This window comes from Lissotriton helveticus, chromosome 8, assembly GCF_964261635.1.
Source record: "Lissotriton helveticus chromosome 8, aLisHel1.1, whole genome shotgun sequence".
Taxonomy (NCBI): Eukaryota; Metazoa; Chordata; class Amphibia; order Caudata; family Salamandridae; genus Lissotriton; species Lissotriton helveticus.
Window position 1 is genome coordinate 1,454,865,904 of NC_136069.1, and position 24,520 is coordinate 1,454,890,423.

General features: G+C 42.4%; 1 protein-coding gene across 4 annotated transcripts in view; it reads right to left on the reverse strand.

Annotated features, from left to right (window-relative positions):
- Nucleotides 1-2,917: 2,917 nt before the first annotated feature.
- Nucleotides 2,918-24,520, reverse strand: part of GRIK1 (glutamate ionotropic receptor kainate type subunit 1) — a 970,975-nt gene continuing 949,372 nt past the window's right edge. For 2 of the 4 annotated variants that reach the window (XM_078658394.1, XM_078658392.1), the window contains one exon: nucleotides 2,918-3,396. In XM_078658394.1, the coding sequence (XP_078514520.1) occupies nucleotides 3,241-3,396 (156 nt within the window). In that variant the 3' untranslated portion in view covers nucleotides 2,918-3,240. The remainder of the gene's footprint in view (nucleotides 3,397-24,520) is intronic. The other 2 variants (XM_078658395.1, XM_078658393.1) reach the window with 1 other exon arrangement.

Consider the following 24,520-nt stretch of genomic DNA (forward strand, 5'->3'; position numbering starts at 1 on the left):
TGCTGGGGGAAGTTCCTCCAATGTGTGCTTCTGGAAATAATGCATTCCCGCCCTTCCCTAAAGAATGCCGTCCCTCGAAGTACGTGTCTGCTGCGTAGTAATAGACCGGGTTGCTCTGTAGAAGTGATGTGCCTGCCGTGCGCCCGAAAGTACAATAAATAAACTGCACCAGGAATTCGAAAGGAATGGCTGAAATATTAAAGTAGTTCTGGGGCCGGCACAATCCTGTCTGAGGAAATTGTCTAACGATCAACTCTCTGCACACTTAAGTGACGGCGGGGGGCGGGGAGAGGTAAACCGAATGCTACAAATGTTGTGCCAAATGGCCGGAGGGAAGCCGGATGGGGGCGGGAGAGCCTGGTGGGGTGGGGGGGGGGGGGAATGCAAGCGAAGCCCTTTGGGAAACTGAAAGTACGGCCGGCCTGCGGCCGGCCATGAATATTTAGGGGAGGAGAAGCCCTTTGATGTGCTGGGCTGGCCGTGAATGCGCGTGCTTGTTTGCTCACGTGATTCACGTGAACTTCAAGAAAACCGCAGGAACGAAGCCCTTGGTTTGACGATGTTTTTGGCTACTTGAATTCTCGATCCCTCAATGAGCTTGCGCGCATTGTAGGTCACGAGACCTAAAAAACCCACCTTGAATCCTGCTACTCCAGACAATTTCATACTAATATCCAACATCCCACTTCTAGCGAAAGCTCTGGAGAAATGTGTGCAACTTCAACTGAGCCAACATATCACCAACTTTAATCTGCTAGATGAATTCCAATCCGGGTTCAGGCCTGGGCACAGCACGGAAACTACTATTCTCCAAATTGTGGATGATGCTCTTCAAGCCCTTGACCAAGGCAAAACATGTCTCACGAGAAACTACTTGAACGCCTCAAATTCAGAATGGGAGTAAGGGGAACCGTTCTTGAATGGTTTAGATCCTTCCTCCAGAACTGCACCCAGAGATTCATAGGCAACAGTAATCTATCTGCTCTTTCCCCAATAACGATCTCAGTCCCCCAAGGATCAACTCTTTTCCCAACCCTCTTTAATCTCTACCTTGAACCATTAGCTGAAGTACTATGTACCGCCAATATCTCCTTCCACATATATGCCGATGATACCCAGATCTACATCAAAATCTCATCTCTAGAGTAGATTTAGTCTTTGAATGAGGCCCTAAAGCTGACTGTTCAATGGCATGCTTGCAACCAGCTCAAACTAAATGCACAAAAAATGGATTTCCTTCTAATCTCTCCCCCTAAAAGTAACTCTGACATTCGTGAATGGACAAAGTCGATCACAGCACTAAACTGCACACCGACCATAGTGGACTCTGCCAAATCTCTCGGAATAATCATAGACAGCAACCTGAATATGCAAGACCACATTAACTCGATGGGTAAAACTGCCAGGTTTCACCTGAGCTACCTGAGGAAACTAAAACCTTTCCTTGATGCCTCAGACCTAAAAATGGCAGTTCAGGCATTAGTTATCTCCAGAATCTAATACGCATGCTCAACCCTTTCAGGCCTGCCCAAGATCTCCAGGGCCCCCCTAAAAGCCTGCCTCAACGCTGCAGCCAGACTTTTAACAGGCTCAAAAAAATTCAACCACATCAGAAGGCACTGAACTGGCTTTCTCTTGAAGCCAGAATCTAACTCAAACTGGCATGTACCACCCACAAAGCAGTACACACAAAATCCCCTGCATATCTCACCCAGAAAATCATGGTTTTTAGAGGAGCCAGAAACTACCGTTCCGCCAGAAACTCTGTGCTCCAGCCACCCCGGTTCAGAAAGGAAAAAACATACAATTGTGCTTTCTCTGGGGCCGTACCAAGAATCTGGAACTCGCTGCCGTCTTTCATTGGAAGAATTCCCTCTCTGTCAATAATTAAAAAGGAAGCCAAAACCTTCCTAATGGGCAAGTTTCTCCAATAAATCATGCATTGCACACACCGCTCAGTGACTTTGCTTATTTTTGTTGCCACTAGAGTTTGGACTGACTGGCTGCCATCCATCTTGTACTGACCTTGTAATCCCTCAAACATATTTGCTGGAGTTCTCTACATTATGATCAGAACATTGTATTCACCCTGTTATTCCCCGAATGTTTCACTTCCTCTAACTTATTATCATTTTTTTCTTTGACTATTTCATACTTGTATACAAGGTGTTATCCCTGTAAAGCAATCTAATACCCTAACGGGTCACATTCACGCTCTATAAAACAGTAATTAAACAAATAAATAAAATATGTGATTGTGATCGATTGTGATCTAATGTGTTTTTATGGATAATACAAAGGCTATTTTTATATAACCTTGAGTGGAGTTTCTTTTGTGGTGTGCCTAGTGTGTTACGCAAACTCTTTACACATTGCCTCTGGGATAAGTCTGGCTACTCGTGCCTAGCTACCAAGGGCGTGAGCAGGGGTTATTTTCAGCGTGTAACTCCCTTGCCCTGACTAGAGTGGTGGGTTCTGCCTGGCTTAGTTGCATACCCTAGCCAACCAGAAACCCCATTTCTAACAGTAACTAACAGTTTTGTAGTAATTCCAGCACTACACATTTTCAGGCACTGGTACTGCAACACACTCCCTTTTGAAAATAATGGAGATAGGTACTTACTACAAAAGTATATGTTACAAAAAATTGTAGGTTGGTACAAAAGTGTAATTTGTGAATATCGAACAGTAGTAAACGTACTGAAAACATTGTAAATAAGCCTTTAAGTATTCCTGAAAGCCTTGATCAAAAAGGAGACTTGGTTTGTTTTTTTCTCCTAAAAATTCAATAGTATTAATTCATACCAAATGTTCACAGGCAGTTATAACAATATATTAAATGCACAATTTTGCACTTCTATGCTCATTTACAACCAAAAGAGACTAAAAGTAAAATAGAAAACATTAGGATTCAACATTATTGAAAAAATGTATTTTATTTAGAAAGGACATATTTCACTGCAAAGGGAGTGGGAGGTGTACGGATGCAAAAGAGGGGATCGTATAAATTCTTTTCAAAACAAGATCACGTGGTACTTTCCAAATTCTGATTAGCAATGCTTCAGTCTGTGAGAGTCTGAAACTGCTGTGCCTTTCCAAAGTTGGTATAAAAAGGAAATCGCAAAAAGTTTTTTTTCTGGGAGAGAACAAAAGTTTATCATCAGGAATCCCTCCATCGCTGATTGGTCCACAGTAACTATTCTGATTTCCTCTGACAACACGGGGGCAGGGCTTCCGTATTCATGCCATGGTTTCCTTTCGGATTGTCCGTCTCTGGTGACAAGTAAGGATACTTGTGAACGATGATCTTCCCTTTGTTCTCGATCTTTTCTTCAACCTTTTTGGGTGCTTGAGTGAGATTCCAAGCTCTTCCAAGATAGCGTTGAAAGACAGACACTGTGAGAAACAAAACCACACAGTTTATGACAGAAATTCAAAAGCACAAATCCACATGAACAGGCCACAAACCATGTATGTCACACTTCTTTCAGAAGGGAATATAACAGTTTGCCATTATCTACGAACATTCTTTCCATTATTGAGTTATACCCTATAAAAAGCACGAATACCAGTTTGTTTTTGTGAACTTGTTGTGATTCAATCATCTCTATCACACGGATGTATGACATTACAACGCATGCTTTTACCACGCATGCCTTTACAACGCAGTTTTTACAACGCATGCCTTTACAACGCATAGCGCTTAGGGGTGCTGGATAGTGAATAGTTTAATTTACTATTCCAACTCCAGTCCCCGTGGATAGTAGGGAAGGTGTTGGATAGTAAATTAAATCTATTCCCTATCCTAGAGCGGCCCCCATCGCTATGTGTTGTAATGGTATGCGTTGTAATAGTTGCGTCGTAAAGGCACTGCGTGGTAAAAGTTGCGTTGTAAAGGATGTTTCCCCTATCACACCAACAATCCACTCAGAACACTCACACTGGCTAGGAGCTGGGTAACATAGGAGAAACATTAATACAGGATATAACAGACCTCTTCACCTTTTCTCACGTTGCGTGAGAGCAAAGATCATCTGCAAGAGGCGAGGTTTCGCAAAATTGCAAATAACCAAGGATATAAGTTTTATAACATTGCAATTGGTCACATTTTGTGTATTCATTTCGTAAACCAGCATCAAATATGCACTTTTAGCTAGGCTCCTGTTTATTTCCTTTATGTCTAGATGAACAGTGTTTCTCACACACCAGAACCAACAGCACAATTGTTTTTGACTGGACTCGTCAAATCACCAAATTAAAAAAATTGATTCAGTTTCAGAATGAATGACATATACGTAAACAATCTTAACTGACAATTTGCTCTTTCATACTAATTGCATTAGTATCTCAAAACACAACTGAATTTTACTAGCTCAGACCTAGCACGTTTTCTTTTTTCAATTACATGTATTTGTTTCACTTTTGACATCAGCATAAGGGCACATAACACATTTACGGTTACTGGAAGTAGATTCACTGTGGCTGCTTTTCATTTCACATTTTGTTATTTTGCCAGGCTGACCAAGGGCGAATGCAATACTGAATAAAAGCGCGCTCTGTCAATGTTCAGGTGACAAAATTTCACCTTGGGGGTCAAACACAATTTTGTGCGAAAACAGCTCAGAAACATGAGAGGAACTGAGACCAGAGATGCCTAGAAAAAAACATTTCACCCTCTGCTTTTAAGTATTACCAAATGCTTCAGTTTTTAACATCTTTCATTCTTTTTCAACGTTTTTACTTATACATTTCAGTTCATGTTTGTAAGGGAATCCTAATCTGCTGCTTCTGTTAAACATTTGAAAATAATAAATGTAGGAAACTGGCTCTCTATATAGTGTACTAAAATGAAGTACACTGTGCAGTGAGTCCAGTTGATCCCTCACTGGTACACAAAGGTTAAAGTAGATAATACTAGTGCTCTTTTTGTGGTAGTGTGGGTGAGCAGCTAGGGTTATCAGCGGGTAGTGTTAAGCATTTGTTATACTCACAGAGACAATAAATGACACACACTCAAAAATAAATCTGAAAGCAATTTATAAAAATAATATTAAGCTTTCTGTAGTTTTTAAGACTAAGAACGTTGATCTACAGTAAGTACTTTAGGAGTTACGATTTTTAAGAATTCGTAAAATATATAATTTTTGTTTGCAATTACGCACAATTGAAGTCAATGGAAAAAAGCTGAGGAATCCATATCAATTCAGGCAATACTTAGGTCGATAGCAGGACCAGGTCCAAAGTTTCAGCAGCAGAAGTTTGGGAGCATCCCGAGTTGGCTGGGAGCAGGGTTCTGAAGGTGTTGGTAGCTGGTGACCTACGACGAAGGGGGTCACCTGGAAAGACACTCCACAGGAGGACTTGCAGGTATGTCTGGTGGGTCCCCCTGGAGAGAGGAGACCACAAGGGTCACAGGACCATGGGAGCACAGCTGGTTCATCGTTACCAGAGCCTGTTGGACCGGGTGCAGAGCAGAAAGATCAGCCGGGCGTCGTGCATCGAGAAGTCCTGGTGGTCAGGAGCACCCAACATGGAGAGGTGACTACGCAACAACTGGGCCACTCAGGATGTGGATCTCATGGGTCTCGACATTCCTCAACAGGTGCTTGCTTCTGGAATCGTTGGTGTCCGGGATGAACTCTTCTTCTCGCTGTTTGCTTTAGGGGGTCTTAGTATGGTGCAGCTCCGGTTGGTCCTGGTCCTCCAAACTTGGAAAGAACACAGATTTGAGCCTCCGGAGTGGATGTACCTCTTTTTTGTGGGTGCTACGCCGAAGTCACCGGGGAGCAGCATGTCGACAAACCAGACTCAGCAGGATCAGTGCCTGCGGTGAACAGGGAGTGATACTTTCACTTCAAGGGAGGTTCTTGGCAATTTCTCGAAGGCTGGAGGAGCTCCAGGGTTCTTGGAGACTTCACAGGTTCAGGACAAAACAATACACCATGATTGTCAATTTCTAGAGGCAGCAGGCAGGGTTTGGCCCAATTTCTTCTGCAGCAGCGCTTCAGTTCTCGGGCAATGAGACTTCTTTATTGTTTTCTTCTTTTTGTCCATCAGATCTAGGTTCAAGGTCTAGGGATGCCACCTGAATACTAACTTTAGGGATGTTACTGGAGAGATAGATAGTAGCCACTGGGCTACCTACCTTTAGGGTGCCTACACCCTCTAAGTGACCACTTCCTGAGGGAAGAGGCACTACTCTAGTCCTGACAGGTTGTTTTTCTACCATCTAAAAATGGTTTATTTTCAGGAGAGAGATTCAACTCGCCTGCCACACTTTAGGGGGGGTGCTGGCTGAATGTGAACACTTCTATTCATCTAATTATTTTCCCCCTTGTCCTCCGGCCAAATGTGGAGCAGGGCAGGGAGGTTGTCATCCACCACTGTCTGGGGAAGCTCGGGCAGCAATAACTTTGAAGCTTCACGCTCTGGAAGGCCATTCTGTCATGGAGGCAGTTTGAAGTACCTCTTCCCAGAGCAGGCTTTGATTCTGACCTCTGAGAGCTCAGGCTCTCACCCCATAAGGTCAGGGACATGTCTGGCAGACTGGCTATGACTAGTCAGAGACCACCCCAGTACTTGGTAGGTCTTCTGGGTACCCTCTTAAGGGTCTCCTGTGTGCATTTATTGATACATCCCATACTGGCATTAGAGAGGCTTTATTAAGACAAGATGTTTGGTGCCAAACATCTTAGGGTACAGTGAAGCCATCACGGAGCTAGGAAACCCTTAATGACAAGTGTCCAGCCCATGCACTCTTTATGGCTTCATTATGCCCGTACACTATCCAATCCAAGAATGACTCAAATATTGCAATGCCATATCTGTTCATGCAAATATGTCCACAAATGGGATATATTGCACTGTGCCTTAAGGCTGTAAGTCCTACAGTAGGGATGACTTACCTAGATCTCATGCAGTATGTGAGGGCATGGCACACATGGCTGTGTGCTATGTTGACTCTTCAGTTTTCACTGCACCAAGACCCACAGCCTGCAGTGGCAGTTTGCATGGTCTTGGTGAATGGTCTCTGGTGTAGCACAATTGGTGCGGCAGCCCCAGTGGACCCTCTTCAGTACGCATGCCCTAGATACCAGGGGTACCATTTACTAGAGACTCACAGGGATGGCTGAAGTTGTGCCAATCGTCGTACTGTTTTGGGGAAGAGTTCTGTCACTGGGACCCCGGTAAGCAGGGACCCAGTGCACTTATAGTTCAAATTCAAATCAGGTGTAAAAGTGGTGGACAGCCAGTGCTACTTTTCCTAGGCCTTCTCAAAACTTTGAGCTGGTAACCTATCTGCATAACTAATGTACCTCAGCTCCTCATTAAAGTAATGTTTGCATATTACTTTAGTGCCCAACATTAACAGACAAAGAAGTGCCATAGTCCGTACAAGTAAGGAACTTGGCTGGGTACCATACATATATTTAAATCAGCAGGAATTGTTGTAATGCCCTACCATTGGCTATATAATTTATTTTCTCAGTCTGCTATGCAGTATGACTCTCTCACCTAATGCTGGCAATGAACTGCCAGACGGACTACTTTGCAACTATAGCCCACTTTAGAAACAAAAACATGTTATGTTATGTTATTGGGAATTGTATAGCACCCAGCTGCCCCAGCAAAGGGGCGTCCCGGCACTGTCAGCCTCAAAAAACAACCAGACACCAGAGCAGAAAAACGCTAAGAGAAAAAAGGGGGAGGAAAACAGAGCCTAACAAGAGGGGAGGAGGAAAGTTTTAATGGCTTTCCTGAATTCCAACACGCTTTCCATACTACAAATCTGACCAGGTAAAGAATTCCAAAGTCTGACCGCCAAATAGCGGAAGGACCGACCACCGGCACGGAGGCGTTTCACTCGAGGGACAGTAACCAAGTGCTGCCCCCGAGAACGCAACTGGCGGGAGGGAGCGTAGGAGTGAGAAGGTTCGTCAGTAGGCTAGGCGTGGACAGCTTCAAAATCTTAAAGGAGAGACACAATGTTTTAAATTGAATTCGTGCAGCCGTGGGGAGCCAATGGAGTTTCCTGATAGCACCAGCTGTGGGGCAGATCCGTGGGTGCCCCAGCAAAGCCCTGGCAGCAGCGTTTTGAACACGTTGCATCCATATTATTTCAGCCTGGTTAGCCCCTAAAAGAATGGAGCTGGCATAGTCCAGTCGGGATAAAATAGCTGACTGGACAATCAGCTGGCGAATCGAAGAATCAAAAGACGTCAGAAGGGGCTTAAGGCCACGTAAGATGCCAAAGCAGGTGCCGGCAACTTTTTTTGTGTGGTCTTCGAAGCTGAGGGAGGAATCCATCCAAACCCCTAGGTTCTTAACCACTGCTTTGGGTTTAGGGGCAGAGCCCAGAACACCTGGCCACCAGTGGTCAGTCCAGGCCCTCACGTTCTTCCCTACTAACAGAACCTCAGTTTTGCTGACATTCAACTGCAAGCAGTTGGTGGTCATCCATTCCCCAACGGCAGCCAAACCATCACTACTGTCCAGCTTCCTTTTCTTGACTAACTTTAATGAGTTTATGTTGCATAAGCTAGCACATTCAACCCAGATCTACAGGCTTTGCTAATGTTTGTTTACGTAACATGAACAGTTGCTCCCTATGTGCCTATATAGGAAATAGAGCACTATCCACAATCAGGGCATTAGTGTGCTAATGATTAATAGAAAGCAATATCAGGATTATTACTCATTCCTCTTCTCTAGGCCCATTCTTCCATTGTAGAGGTTGTACCAAAATAAGCAAGCCTGACCAATTTCGGAAATATCAGAGAGTATAGTGCTGAGCATCATTTGCCACCTTGTGATTTATTTATACAAATAGCCAAACTTTAGTCTACCACAGATTGCACAACGAGGTGGCCAAAAGTCTTCTTCATTATTATCTAGCACCATCAGACAGTATTACTTTAGAGTGGCATTCATCAGGCGCAAGCATTAAAATTATCCTAAAAAAGAAAAATATTGCAGTCCTCCCAAGAAGGAGCAACCCATTGAGTGGAGTTACCCTAGATTTGTAAATAAAGATTAGTATCAGCATGTTCATTGGGCAGGGTCACTCTCTTCAATACCCTACATTATTGTAGGTTCACATCAGTATGGTATTGAAAACAAAGAAAGAGCAACATTGGGTCGGATCCTCTAAATCCCTTCTGTCAGTCCAAGTAAATCCCTAAAAATTACTGCAGGACGTATCAAAATGTTAACAATGTGATGTTAACACAAGACTTGACATTACATTTGAAAGAAACACCTTCTTTAGTAAATACCTCACAAATGAGACTGCCTGCTGCCAGCACATGACCTCTGAAGTAAGGTTGCAAAGAAGGAATACATCTGCCCATAATCAGTAAGAACACAATTGGAAAGTTGCCATCCAGTTAATAACCAGCAGTTATCTCTTCCCTAAAAGGCACGCTATAACCAATACTCTCCAGAGGCACTGGAATACAATACAGGCAGACACATCACTGGATCAAAGAGGTAAACAGGAGGAAATAAAGTGGTGGTTGTGCTGCCATGGTCTAACCTGATTTATGTACACAAGAAAACAATTGTCCATGCTCACTTGTCTTTTTGCCAACAATTGTTGCTGACCACTTCTGGAAGCAGTGCACCCAGCATAATTCAGGGATAACTAATTCTAGGTGTTCCATGGGTAAGCCATCAACCTAGAATGATACCAATGACACATGATGAATGGATTCTCACTAACAGAGGAACAAGAATTGGGGCAAGTTTCTTGAAAAGTAGCTCATAGGTCCAATGCCTTCCATGGCATATTCACTTTATATATGGACCCTCATGTCATCTTACTAATTGTTAAAAATATCATTATGCATCAATACACCAATAACACTGAATGACTCAAAATGTGTCTTACTAGGTTTGGATGCCAGATGCTAAATATAGCTAAAGAAATTTTAAAAATCTGAATTCCTCCTCTTTGCAAACCACAAAATAAAAGCTTTCATGTAAGAATTCATTTCATCATTGAAACTGACAAGAATCACACCTGAGCTCACCACCTTTACCACCAACTCTGTCACTCACTTCTAACCATGAGACCAACATCCATTTAAAGACAGAAAACCCAAACCCTCTATACTTACCTTAAATGCGTGTTAAAGGCATGAGTGATAAATGCCTATACATGGTAAAAACGCATGGGGTAATAAATGTGTGGTAAAGGCACTGCAATGTAAAAATCTTGTTGTAAAGACTGTTTCCCACTCATTGATTATGTTTCCATTTTTGTGAATGACTAATAGGTGTGTACTACATATTTACATGATTCAAATAGAAATGCGCCACAGGCCTCTGGTGTGTAATTAGTTATTGAGCGAGGTGAAAAATGTAATACTAGATAGGATCTTGCCCTCATATCATGGGAAAAATACAAATATGAATAGCAGGAAGAATAATAGTATGGCTAGAGTAGGTCAAGATAATGTGTCTTCCTATAGTATTTGGGGAAATACATATTATGCTGGTGTAATTGCAACTGATTATTTGAATGCGATGAAAATGATTAGTCCAATATCAACATAGCCCATTAAACATTTTAAGGAGAGGTGCTATATACACAGATATTAACGGCTTGACAAGGGATGCCAATATACTAAGACTGTTCTGCTAGAGGCTTTCACTGCAGCTATTGATTCAAAAAAAGAAGCTAGGCCATACCTCTGATAAAAGCAATTGCTTCTAGAGCAACTGTGTGTAATTACTGAATATTGGAGCAAGTGATAACTCCAAATTATTTAAGGTGGAATCTTGTGAGATAAATGCTGATGGCCTCTTTACATTTGTCCCCCACCACAGATAAGATAGAAGTCTGCTTTATTTATACAGCCCAGGGTGTTTTTCGGGAACTTGTCACTTGAAAAAACTTTCAAACTGCACTTTGCACTTGGACACCTTAAACAGAAACCAGGTCCTGAATGTTTCCCATTGATGAATGTAAGAACATTATTCAAATCTTGATTCATGTCCTTTTTCGGTATTTAAGGCAACAATAGATAAAATAATGCTCCCAAATTCTTGTAAAAATGCAGAAACAATACCCTTTGAGGACGTATCACTAATAGATGTGCATGGAAATCTGTTTGAACAGTTAATCTATGACAAGTCGCAAGCACGAGTGGAGGAAAATACCTGTTTGCAGAAACAGAATATGGTCTCCAAAATAAAAGGACCATAGATAAAGATATGAATTTAATGTTTGGAACTTCAACAGCCTTCCTTGTCCAGAATTTTTTTTTGTATCTCACTTTTATGGTTTAGAGACTGCTTTTAATTCAGTGATTAGGTCCTAAATTATTACTCAGTTTAGGATTAGACCATGAAGTATTGAGTTGCTTGTTCAACATTTCTGATGTTAAAATGATTTGCACCCTGTTTGATGCAAATAAATTATGACTCCATTCCCCAGGGTGATTGCACGAGCTGAGTTCTGCCGCCGGACAATACCAATAGTGAAAACGAGCTCATTGGTTAATCAGGACGGACACACCACATTTGAAGTATTATATACGCTCCTTTCGTTATTCACTAATGTTGTGGTTATGCTTGCAAAAACATCAAGAGCACTCCAGATTTTGTTGTGGCTGCTCATAACTGTGGGTCAATGTAAGGTCAAAGGTGAACTCCATGAAGCTGATGAGTGGATGGATTGATTTAATTGAAAGTTATGACAATCTTGGTGTACGATTTTCTCAAACTATCATGGAGTGACAGAATTAAGAGTAGTACACCATAATGTCTCATTCTTGCCATTTCACAGAAAAGGAGGGTCATTTTCTGTTACTGCTGTAGTAAAGGTTTATGCCGCAAAAGGTAACAATAGCCCTGTATGCAGCCAAAATCTTGGTACTTTGCCAAAATTGAGCTGAAAATAATGAAAATACATTTTAGAAATATCTATTGGGGTGCATTATGATAATGCAAATGTACATTTTAAACTTTGGATTTCTTCTTTAAAGGATATTTTTGAAGTTAAACCAGTATTGTTCTTGTTTAAGAAGTCACCTAACTATAAGAATATTTAAAGAATGTTCTAGTCAATACATGCATCCACAGTTTTTTAATGAATCCTCTTAGCCATATAGACAGGGCATAATCTAGATCACTGTTTATCTATGCTTGCCTCACTATAGTTCTTAGATCGAAAATGAAGTCGATCTAGGGAAGTGAATGGTATTTGAGCATTATTGTTGTACTATAAACAGAGTTTTGATAACTAAGGTACAATTTAATAAACTACAATAATCGGCCATTTGCCAGAAGTTCTTTGCTTTACTGGTACATATTAGTTGCTCTTAATGCTTGGTCAAAACTGTGGACTTACTGATTAAAACGGTTTTCTGCTCAAGGTATTATACATTAGGTAAAAAGCTAATTGTCCGGGTATTTGCTCGATATGAATATAGAACTTATAAAAATGCATGGTTGTATTTATTAATTCTATGATATTCAATTATGAAGTTCAAATACGATTTCCATTTGTGCTACCATTGGAAGCCTTTGTCTTTTCCTGCAATATACTGGCCTCCTTATATTCCCCATATATATTATTCTTCCTTCATTTTGTATAATGTTGATATTTTTGGTATTTAGTTTATGCATGGAGTTATGTAGATTGTGTTGCCATTTCTTGCACTAATATCCTATAATATGTACTTTTATACCCAGTTTATTTTACTGTTTTTCCATAATATTTTATATGTATGTTCCCTCCCTAATACTGTTAAACATGCTTGATGTGGTCTAGTGCTGTGTACTCATATCTGTTTCACATCCATATTTTCCCTTTCTCCTCTCTACAAAGTGGTCTAATCCACTTACAAGCACACATGCATGAATATTTCATCTCATCATTTTGGTTTGTAGACAAGGCAAACGCAATATTTCTAAATGGTCCAGAATCGAAATGAGTAGATTTGGAAAATGAATAAAAAAGCTCCAGTTTAAGAGACATTGAATTAAAATATGTAAACAGAAACGAAACATCATGCAACTAAAGCAGATTTTATCCTGATTAGAATAGGATAATGATATTGGAATTTTATGAAAGCATAATGTAAGATATTGGCATCTTAACATCATAACTGAAAAAGAAGCAGAGTCATCTGAAGTTAGACAAAAGTTGAAACAATCCAATAAAATGGGGGTAGAAACATACCGGAAGAAGAAGAGTTCGTTAAAGACTATTCCAGTAGTTTTTGCTATACCCCAGATTTTTTTTCCACTTTAAGTCACTTGATGTTTGACAGATACAGAGCCTTTCCAATATGCAAAGACCGCCAATGTAGTACATGTGTGTTATACTACCAAAGCCATAACTGTTGCTATGAACTCAATGCTGAGGTTGAAATATCACTTTTACAAAAAGGAGCATTCTAACTTTAATCCTAATTTATTTGAGCAATATTAACTTGCTCCAAGCATAATGTAAGATATATCTATGTGTTACCTGTACCATACGTACGTGGGAAATGAAGCTCCAAAACTTACTCACAATGATGCTAGTGAAAAAAGGCAACGTTTACTGCTCACTGAAACTTCATGTAATATTCTAATATGGCAACCATTACCTTCTTAGAATAATAAATTGAAGTAGGGTGATAACTTAAAGCTTTCTTGTGGGGCTGGCAACATTAAAAACTCCTAAGCTGCATTTCAGTACCCATGTGCCAATTTGAGTGATCAAATGCTGAATTCGCTATGAGATATGCTTAGGAACAATCTTGAGAGGGGCGGCGGCAGGCCCTTGTGTAGCCACTAGTGACCACAGGCTCCTCTTCCCTACCTTCGGCCACGTATTTGATATTTATGAGCTTTTATAGCACCCAAATCAACCCGACAAGGGTATCTCCACGCTGAGACAGCGATCTTCAGCCAAACAAGCATACCTTAGAAGAGATAGGTTTTTAGCAGCTTCCTGAAATGTGGGAGGTTCTGGCGTTCGCGTAGTTGGCAGGAAAGTTTGTTCCATAGAGTGGGGCCACGGTATATAAATGTCCTGCAACCCGTACAAGCTTTTTTAATTCTAGGGGTGCAGAGAAGTAACTTGGATCCATACCGAAGAGGCCTGAAAGGTATATACCTTGACAGTTTGTCAGACAGGTAAGGGGGTCCTAGCCCGTTGAGGGCTTTGAAAACAGTGCAACAGATTTTGTATTTCACTCTGCTCCTCACAGGGAGCCAGTGGAGTTTGTTTAGAAGAGTTATCAAGGCTGTTCTGAGGGGGGCATTCTCTACTAACCGGGCAGCGGTGTTCTGGATTGCTTGCAATTTGTCCAGGGAGGCCTCGTTGGCCGAAGCCAACAATGCATTCCAGAAGTCCAGTCGGCTTAACACTAGAGCTTGCATCAGCATTTTACACGTATAAGATGAGGGTAATAGTGGGAACACTTTTCAGAGGAGGCTGAGTATATGAAAGCAAGTTTCTGATGTGGTGGTGGCATGTGCTTCGAGCATAAGTTTCCGGTCAATGCGGATTCCCAGGCTCTTAACCACTGTTTTCGGGGTGGGCGCAAGGCCTAGTTCCTCAGGCCACCAGCTGGATGACCAGCTTATAGCCGGGCCTGCAAACAACATAATTTCCGATTTCCCTGCATTTAGTTGAAGGAAATTGGCTCTCATCCAAGCAGCAATGGTCTTTAAGCCTTCTGAAAAGAGGAGTTGGATGTCGTGGCTGGTTCTATCGAAAAGACAGCAAGAGCTGAGTGTCGTCCGCATAGGAAATGGGGCTGAACCATAGTGTCCTCATTAGTTTAGCCAGGGGAGAAACATATATGTTAAAAACGGTAGGGCTCAAACATGAGTCCTGCGGTACTCCCTTGGTTACTTTGGTGGTCTTGGATCTGAAAGTGCCCATAGTGACTGTCTAAGTTCTATCCGTTAGGAAATCTGCCAACCATTTCAATGCAGCCCCTTCAACCCCGATGTCTTTCAGTCTCTCCAGTAGGATTTGGTACGAGATGGTGTCAAATGCTGCCCAATAGGTCCAGTGCCATTCTGATGTTATCAATTACCTCTATCAAGGGAGACTCGGTAATGTACTTGGCTTGGAAGCCTGACTGGGGGACATCTAGGCAATGTGGGGATTCTACTAACTCAGATAAATACTTGTTGATATGTTTTTCTAGTAGCTTGCTTTGTAGGGGGAGCAGAGAGATGGGGCGGTAATTGGACAGTTCATCCATGAGGCCGTTAAGGTTTTTCCTAATTGGAATGACTTGTGCAGCTTTCCATTCAAGGGTGAGTCTGCCATCCCTTAACCTCTTCCATGCTCATGACGGCTCCCGGCCGTCATGAGTCACGGTGGGTGTGTGCTGATGACGGCCGGGAGCCGCCATGACCATGCCCGCGATCGGATTGTTCAGCACTGCAGCGGAATTCGCGCCGCAGTGATGAGGTTAAGGAACTATTGAGGATGGTACAGATTGGAGTAGCTAGTTGTTTAGCAAGCCGGAGGGATATCTTTGCTGGGATTACATCTAAGGGGGACCCTGATTTGACCTTAGTTATCAGAGAATCTACCTCTTCAGTGATAAGAGTTGGGAAGATGTGTAGTTGCGCGGAGGTGACAGAAGTTCCAGAGCGTTCTGGCGAGGGTTTATTACTTTTATGGGCACCACCAGCAGCGGTTATTTTATGGTAAATAGTGTCTATTTTCGGTTGTCAAATAGAGTTTGGGAATGGGCCTCTGCAGTGTTGCATGCCTTGGGGTTCGCAAAGGGCTTCGTGATTTGGTATAGAATCTTTGAGTTATTGCCGGCCTGCTCTAGTTGGTTGGCTATGTGCAACTTGCATGCGGACTTAATGTTTTTATAGTACGAGGACAGTGCTGCTTTGAATCTTTCTTTATCCTGTGCACTATGTGAGTATTGCCATATTCGTTCTAATTTCTTACATAGGCTCTTTTCTGTCCGCAGAAGCGAAGAGTACCAGCTGGATGGAGAGTGTTTGGAAGGGTGGGTCTGTAGTTTCAGGGGAGCTACGCGATCAACAGTGGATTGTAAGATGGAATTAAAGTGGGTGAGCAGTTCTTCAACTCTACCTTTGTCTGTGACACTGTTCCAGGTGCAGAAGGGAGTCTGGAACTGGTCAGGATTGAGTTTGTGCCATTGTCTCTACCAACGCGGACCGCAGGTTTTGGGGGTTGGATGGTTTCTAGAACTCATAATTTGAAAGTTTATCAGGGAGTGGTCTGACCAGGTTAGAGGCCGAGTTTTCCTACAGCTGATATTGGAGGAAATAGTTAAGATTAGGTCTAATGTATGTCCTGCTAGGTGCGTGGGGGCATGATTGATCTTCAAGAGGTCAAGATTGGCCAAGTCTGCTAGACAGGCTGAGGCGTCGATATTGGGGGCATTTTCACTGTGGATGTTAACATCACCCAAAAGTAAAACATTTTGGGCCGAGATAAGGTGTGGGGAGATAAATTCCATCAGTAAGTTAATAAAATCTAGCAGTCGGCCCAGGGTCTGTATACAAGGGTGCCTTTCTAAACATATGTTGGGGGTGCAAATCAAGTCTAAAAATGATACACTCTAATGAGTCCTTGCACGTCTGATCTAATATAGAGATAGTGATGGAGTCCTTATGTATGATGGCTATGCCTCCCCCGCCCATCCTGCCTACCGAGCTTTTGAATTTGATAGATATCCGGGAGAGCCATCGTAATTGCAGGGTTGGTGGAGGGTTTGATCCAGATTTCGGTCAGAAACCGGATGTGGGGGTCATTTTCGGACAGGAGGTCCCAAATGTTAATGGCGTGTTTTGGGAGGGATTTTACATTGGCCAAAAAACACTTCCAAATTAGGTTAGTAGACTGGGTCTGGCCACGGCCTTGCAGAGTGCTCACACCGGACTTAGGTCTCTCTATCACGTCGGGGGTGTGCATGGCGTTAAAGTGTTATCTAAGGCAAAGCTCGTCATCCAAGGCAATGCTCTGTAACCTGCAGTTCCTGCATGTAAAAGGCTCTTCAGGACTTGTAGGAGGGGACAGGGTCTACTAAGTGCTGACGTGGTTTGGGGAGAGCATACTTGATCTTTAGTAAATCATTCTGAGTATATGAGCAGCGGTCGACCGTCTGCTTGGCATAATTTGGGATAAAACTGGCAGGGGTTTCGGCTCCCAGCGACGTCCAGGTGCGGACAGGCGAAGACGGCTTGCCCTTGGCGCACCTCTGGCATGCTAGTAGCGCGTCCGCTGCGTGCGTCCACTGCACGTCGAGCCAATCATGGACTAAATAGTGGGTCGGGCCACTAGACCGCAAACCTTTGTTTCCGGTGTCCACCGGAAATGCTCCTGGGTCGCTTCTGTCAGCGCAATCTCCCTCCACACAAACGGGACAGCCCATGGTGGAGCGGGGAGGAGCGCTCGGAAGGCGACTGATTGGCAGGTTGGGAGGAGGTCAAGAAGCAGGTGAGTAAAATCACAGTATTGAATATTAAAAGCAATTTCCAAGTAAAACAAATTTCAGCAAAGTGACGAAGTGCTTTTAAAAATCAGGCTCTAAGTTGCTGCAATACCGGGTGCCTAGAGTGTAGGCAATGCAGGTCTGGCTTAGCGTGCGTCCGCAGCACCTCGAGCCAATCATGGACTAAATAGTGGGTCGGGCCAATAGACCGCTAATCTTTGTTTCCGGTGACCACCGTAAATGCCTTCTGGTTGCTTCCGTCAGCGCGATCTCCCTCCAGCAGCAGTAGCAGCAGCGGCGGCAGCAGGGTCTTGTGGTCTTTTACAACCCGTACTCCTGGTGGTGAAATAGTATTGGGGTGCTGGATTGTGTATCTCTTCTTGGACTCTGGTGTACAGCAAGGGCTGATGGCGGGCGGCTGACGGATGATGATAAAGCTTTTTTTTGCGAGGACTTCAGTGACTGTGGACTTGAAAGGAAGGTGAGCCTGGTAACTTTTTGTATGCGGAGATAAGATTTGGTTTTCTCTCATTTATGCTTGCTTTCACCTGGTGTTCCACTGGCACAGAAATTTAAAGGGCCAGTGAGGGATAAGAGCAGTCATACTGGGAAGCCTGGGAGGCCTGCGAGACAGGGCATTTTATTGCAACTAACAGTCCCTCTCCCTTAAATATTAAGACCTGATAGAGTTGGGCTGATGGAGGTAATTGAGCAAAATTCTGGGCCAGCAATTTACCTGGTTAGCTCTGATTTGGGAATCGCTGCTGGAAGAGGCCCCAGACTTCAAAGGCGAAAATGGGAAAGCACTTAAAGCAGTCAAATTTAATGGCTAAAGTCTATTCAGCAGTAGGCTTTAAAGCTAAAATGTGTCTAGCTCAGTCAAAGGCAGTGTCAATTTTGGCAAGAGCAGAGCATAATTCAAAAACACGACCTAGCTATATCATAAACTCTAGCCTTGAGAGCTTGAAGAAGTGCTGCCAGAACCCCACCAGGGTTTGGGGGTGAGAATCCCAGTTGCAGAGAAGGGAATATGAGGGGCACCAGAGGAAGGAATAAGATCAGAGGAAGAACCAGCGTCTGATCCAAATGCCGGATTTCAAGAGGATGGCAAGAAGAATTTCAAGGATTATCCGTTATTCATAAAAGGCAAAGGATTCCTGGCTACTCAGACTGTTTCGGCAGAACTACAAGGGCCTCCTGAGGGGTCTTTTGATGGGACATCAACTAGTCCTTCTCAAAATGTGCAATCGCCAACAGTACAATCAGCTACCCTGGAAGAAAAAGATCCAAACATCTCCCTTCATCAGGTCAATAACATCTCTATGGGCTTCCAGCCACAGTACCCGGCATCTCTATCATCCCCACAGGCACAGTTTCAGGCGCCCCCACAAGATTCAATACCCCCGTAGCCGCCGTTTCAACATCAGCCTCTCCCCCAGGCACTAAGTAAAGTAGGATTGGAAGCTTCAGATCACACCTGGAGCCAGAAAGAAAATGGTGGGCCCCAACACAGCCCGCCAGCACTAATCTAAGAAAAAGGCACAATCGTACAATGCGACATAAATACCATGCTGAATCTTATTTTAGATGGGATAAGAGACCTGAAGATATCTCAAGCAAGCGAAATAGCCTCCCTCCATCAACGCCTTGGAAAGATTGAAGAGGCAGTGGCAAGTTTCCCAGCTAGGAGACAAGAAGCAGAATCAAGGATTGCACATTTGGAAGACCAAATGAACACTATGCATCAGAAAGTTTTTTTTCCTTCCTCACCAGCTGTCTTGGTTTTGTATTTCGCCTTATATCATTATATTGCTTGTTATTGCTTTATATCACTGCCTTTTAGGTTTCTCAACTCTTCTGTAAAGAGCTCTGATACACACTTGGTTTATGTTTGCGCTATATAAAACTTTAAAAATAAATAAGTAAATAAATAAATAAAGTGAATGCAGCAACAAAGGAAGAAATGTCAAAGAAGAGTAAATTCAAGGAATTTGAGAATCATTCACGGTGTGGAAAGCTGCGGATACTTGGGGTTCCTGAGGGGAGTGTGGGGTCGCAAACACTTCAATGGGTCGAAAAACTTTTATCAAGAAAAATGTTCTGTCAGAATTCACTGGAGACTTCACCATAACAAGAGCACATCGGGTCACCTCACAACCGCTGCCAAATTCAAAACTATCACAAACAATTCTAATTAACTTTGGCGATTATCGCATCAAAGAAAAGATTTTAACTAAGGCAATTCAGCGGAGACAATTTTCGAACAAGAAGGTTTCTAGCTGTCGGATTTTTGCAGACATGTCGTCAGCTGCCGCGCGGCGGCAAAAGGCATTTATTAGATTGTTCTATCTTTTTAAAGCTCAAGGCTCACAGGCATCAATAGCTCAGCAATAAAAGTTACGAGTGCTTGTGAGAGGCAAGTTTCACATGTTCGCAAGCATAGAGGAAGCACAGGATCTGCTAAGGAACATTTACTCTGCAAAATAGAATAGAATCGCATATTGTTATGAAGGGCCATGGAGGTGGGGCGGAGGGGTCACTCATGTACAGTACCAGGGCACCCCACAGCGGTTGCTTGGAGAGGAACGAGATGGGGCTTGCGGGCCCTCGCTCATCTTGTAAGGAGGGCAGGTCTTGGGGATGAGGGTTGGAGTAGGTGGGTTCATGGTATAAAAAATGCAATATTGAGCAGAATCATGGAGGCGAGGTGGGAGGAAAACAGGGCTTTGAACCAAGTGTTATTATATCCAGGTACAAATCATAGAGATGGGCATTAAATGTTAAATTATTTCAGTCAATTTGAATGGAGTATTTACAGCCGCGGCCCGTAGAGGCAATGCAATGCAGGGCGCGCTACGAAATTCGTTTTATTAATTTAATTGTTTACTTACCTGTATTCATACATATTCCGGTGTTTATCACCCCCCACCCTGCCCCTCCCCCGCCCCACCTGCCTGTCCCACCGCAACTCCCTCCACGGGCCGCGGCTGAGTATTGAACAAACAAAAGTATGGAGGTTAATAGGATGGCTAGCTCCCGGACATTCCAACAGCGAGCCTACGAATAGAGTCAAATGATAGGCAAACTGCTAGCTTGGTCAACTAAGATAAAACAGGAAGCGGCCTTAGTTACTGAAGTTTTAGATCCTGGTACCAGAGTTCTTGTGACTGACAAGGATAAGATTGCCCCAGTATTCTTGGAGCATTATGAGCAGCTATATGCTACTAAGTACAGGGATGGGCAAGAGACAATCCAGCAATATTATGAGGATGTAAATCTCCCATACGTGTCAAATACTCAGGCTGAGAAGATTCAACTTGATATATCAGGAGCAGAAATTCTGGCAGCCCTGGAAACAATGGCGGGAGGAAAATCATGTGGGAACGACGGACTACCAACAGAATTTTATATGGTCTTTGTTAAGGAATTAACACCCTTTTTGATAGAGCTTTTGAATTAAGGCGGGTGGCATGGTCCCCATAGCTTTCAAAGAATCCATTTATTGTTAGTTTTGTGAAGAAGGGGAAGAACCCTAGGGACATTAATTCCAATAATCCGATTGGTCTACTCAACTCCAATTACAAAATTTCAATGAAAATGTGGGCATTGCGTTTCAGTCCTTTGACACAAGAATTGATCCATAGGGATCAGACAGGGTTTGTTGCAGGGAGACTAATGTCCACAAATGCAGGGTTTCTGGTCCGAGCTCCGGATTTTTTAATAGTGATGAAACTCAGCTCCTGTTATGATGATGGAACCAGAAATGGTGTTCGATTTGGTCAATTGGGACGCTCTTTTCTATGGTCTAGGGAGGTACGGGGTTTCCCCCAGGTCATAAAAATGCTATGTAATAGTTATCAAGAGCCTCAGGCACTGATCTTTATCAATTGTAGCTGAGCGGCGACAGTTAATGCCAACCGGGGGACTAGGAAAGGGTGCATTCTTTCACCCGTCTGATTTACCTTTTTTATTGAGCCCCTGGCCACCAAAATTCGCAATAATAGGACAATTAGAGCTCCAAGGTATGGCAAATTTCAAGCTGTTTTTGGATGACATTATTCTTTATCTTAGTCCAGAAAGACAGCTAACACTAGCGGAATTTGCTCAATTCAAATTAATCGGGGGATATAAAATCAACCATAATAAGACGGAGACCTTAACCAACAAGACTGCGAGGGAAAATCTTAAGCAACAAGCTCTTAATGTTAATCCAATAAGATATTTAGGGATATATGTTACAAATCAATATGGGGAACTCTATAATTTAAACTATGAAGCCATGCAGAATAAAATTTAAAAAACTCCTAAATGAGTGGTAAAACTCGAGGCACTTCAGCTGGATATTAATCAGGGGGGACTTGCTCTTCTACAAGTTTGCTCATATTATGAAGCCGCCATCTTAGATTTTACAGCCCGCAAAGTGGATTCCAAGGGATCAGTTGAAAATGTTTGGAGGGACAAAATGGTGCAGGAGGCTGGTTCGCAAATTACGGCATTTTTAAAAACAGCCAAACTCGCAGAAAAGGTGTTTGATTTGGTCAATTGGGACGCTCTTTTCTATGGTCTAGGGAGGTACGGGGTTGCCCCAGGTCATAAAAATGCTATGTAATAGTTATCAAGAGCCTCAGGCACTGATCTTTATCAATTGTAACTTAGCGGCGACAGGTAATGCCAACCGGAGGACTAGGAAAGGGTGCATTCTTTTACCCGTCTGTTTCACCTTTTTTTTTGAGCCCCTGGCCACCAAAATTCGCAATAATAGGAAATTTAGAGCTCCAAGGTATGGCAAAATGAAAGCTGTTTTTGGATGACATTATTCTTTATCTTAGTCCAGAAAGACAGCTAACACTAGCGGAATTTGCTCAATTCAAATTAATCGGGGATATAAAATCAACCATAATAAGACGGAGATCTTAACCATCAAGACTGCGAGGGAAAATCTTAAGCAGCAAGCTCTTAATGTTAATCCAATAAGATATTTAGGGATATTTCATACAAATCAATATGGGGAACTCTATAATTTAAACTATGAAGCCATGCAGAATAAAATGTAAAAAACTCCTAAATGAGTGGTAAAACTCGAGGTACTTCAGCTGGATATTAATCAGGGGGGACTTGAGCTTCTACAAATTTGCTCATATTATGAAGCCGCCATCTAAGATCTTACAGCCCGCAAAGTGGATTCCAAGGGATCAGTTGAAAATGTTTGGAGGGACAAAATGGTGCAGGAGGCTGGTTCGCAGATTATGGCATTTTTAAAAACAGCCACACTCCCTAAAAAACAAGTATAAGACTTTGCAGGCATATTCTTATAGACTTCAGACTTGTTTCTCTAAGCAGGCTTATTCTACATGGTTTTATTATTTAAAACTGGGTGAATGTAAAAATGAGCGCCTCCAAATACAGACTAGCTATTTAAGGTTCTGGGACAAAGGTGGCCTGAAAGAGTTGCAGCATTTTTTAGTGGGAGAATGAGGGATTACTTGGCAAGAGGGCCACACTGGATGTGGTGCTCGGAGTAAGCCTATTTTCTTAAAAAATATACAGGTATCACATTTTTTAAAATAAATATTACCTCCTATTTCGTGCTGGTCCTACTCAGCTTGTGACTACCCTATATGGAGCAAAATTAAGAGAGGTGGGAAATTGGTATTTTTTATTATGCTCCCAAGGGGAATCAATGTTGGTCAAGAAATTTTTAGAAAAAGTCACCCAGGAGACAAAATGTACTTTCTCTAACCGGAATTGGCAGACCATAGCACGACTAGGTAGTAAGGCAGTAAGAGAATTTTCAAAGAATGGCTTTTCTGTCACGATGGATGGTGTACTATACACCTTAATAGCTCCATAGAATACACCCAGAACTGGAGAATAGATGTTTTTGTTGCAAGGCAGAAGGAGAGGGAGACAGGTTACATACTTTTTTCACTTGCCCAAGGCTAGGGCAAGTTTTGGGAAGGATCTTCTCGGCTTTAAGAACGGGGATGCAGAAAAGATTAGACTCTGAGGCAGATGTATCTCTGTTTGGCATTTCTACTCCAAAAACAAATTTTGTATTGACAAGAGGAGAGGAGACATTTACAGCAATTGCCTTCCTCGTAGCACGCTCCTTTATACTTCAGAATTGGAGGTCCCTAAAAATACCTACTTATTGGGTATGGCTAAATAAAAATGAAACGAACAAGGAAATTCAAAGAGGCCTGTGCTAAGAGAGTAGGTGCTACTAAAAAATTCACTGCTGCCTGGAAATATTTGGAGAGGTTAGAGACTACTTTGGAGGAGTAAACCCTTAATGCACTTTAAAGTGGTTTTATAAAAGGGGAATAAAATGCACTTTACTATTGCACGTTGGGATTTCAGCACTGAACTTTAAGTATGAAAAGGAATACTAAGTACCACATTTTATAAGATTGTAAGTATTTACACGACAGCTATGTATATCTACTGACTATGTTATAATGTGCTTTATAAACATTTGCTCTGTCCAAATCTATTATTTTCGTCGGAGTGAATATTTATCAAAATGTGCCTCAAATGCTCTCTTTTTAATTATGTCTTTGTCATGGTTCTGCTCATAATAGGAATTTACAATTAAGAGATTTACTTAGGAAGAAGAAGGTGGTAAATCTTGACATCTATCTTCGGTACGATCCCCACTGTATCAGAGGGTAAGACTACATAAGCTGGAGCTGTAGGATTTCCGTATAATACATTTCTTCCAATGCTACGAAGCCCTAAAGGCGTAAAGTGCGGGTAATCACTGAGGGAAATCCATATTTATACAGTGTTATCCCTGATTTATTTAATTTTTTTGTTCGGACTCTGGGCATTGGATAGTTGGTCCACTGGACAACTGGGGCCTACTATATAGCTTTCAGCCGCCTGTGCTGTGCCCTAAAAACAAAAATCTATTTTTGTTTTAATTGGCATATTCAACAGTTGTCATGTGAGCTAATGTTTGACACAGTTGCACAAAGTGGGCATCACAGATGTAAACTTGCAGGATATGTTTTCGCGACTTATATTTAGATAAGAGTTAGCATTCATAGCAGATATTGTTAGTTCAAAAGGATTTAGGCCTG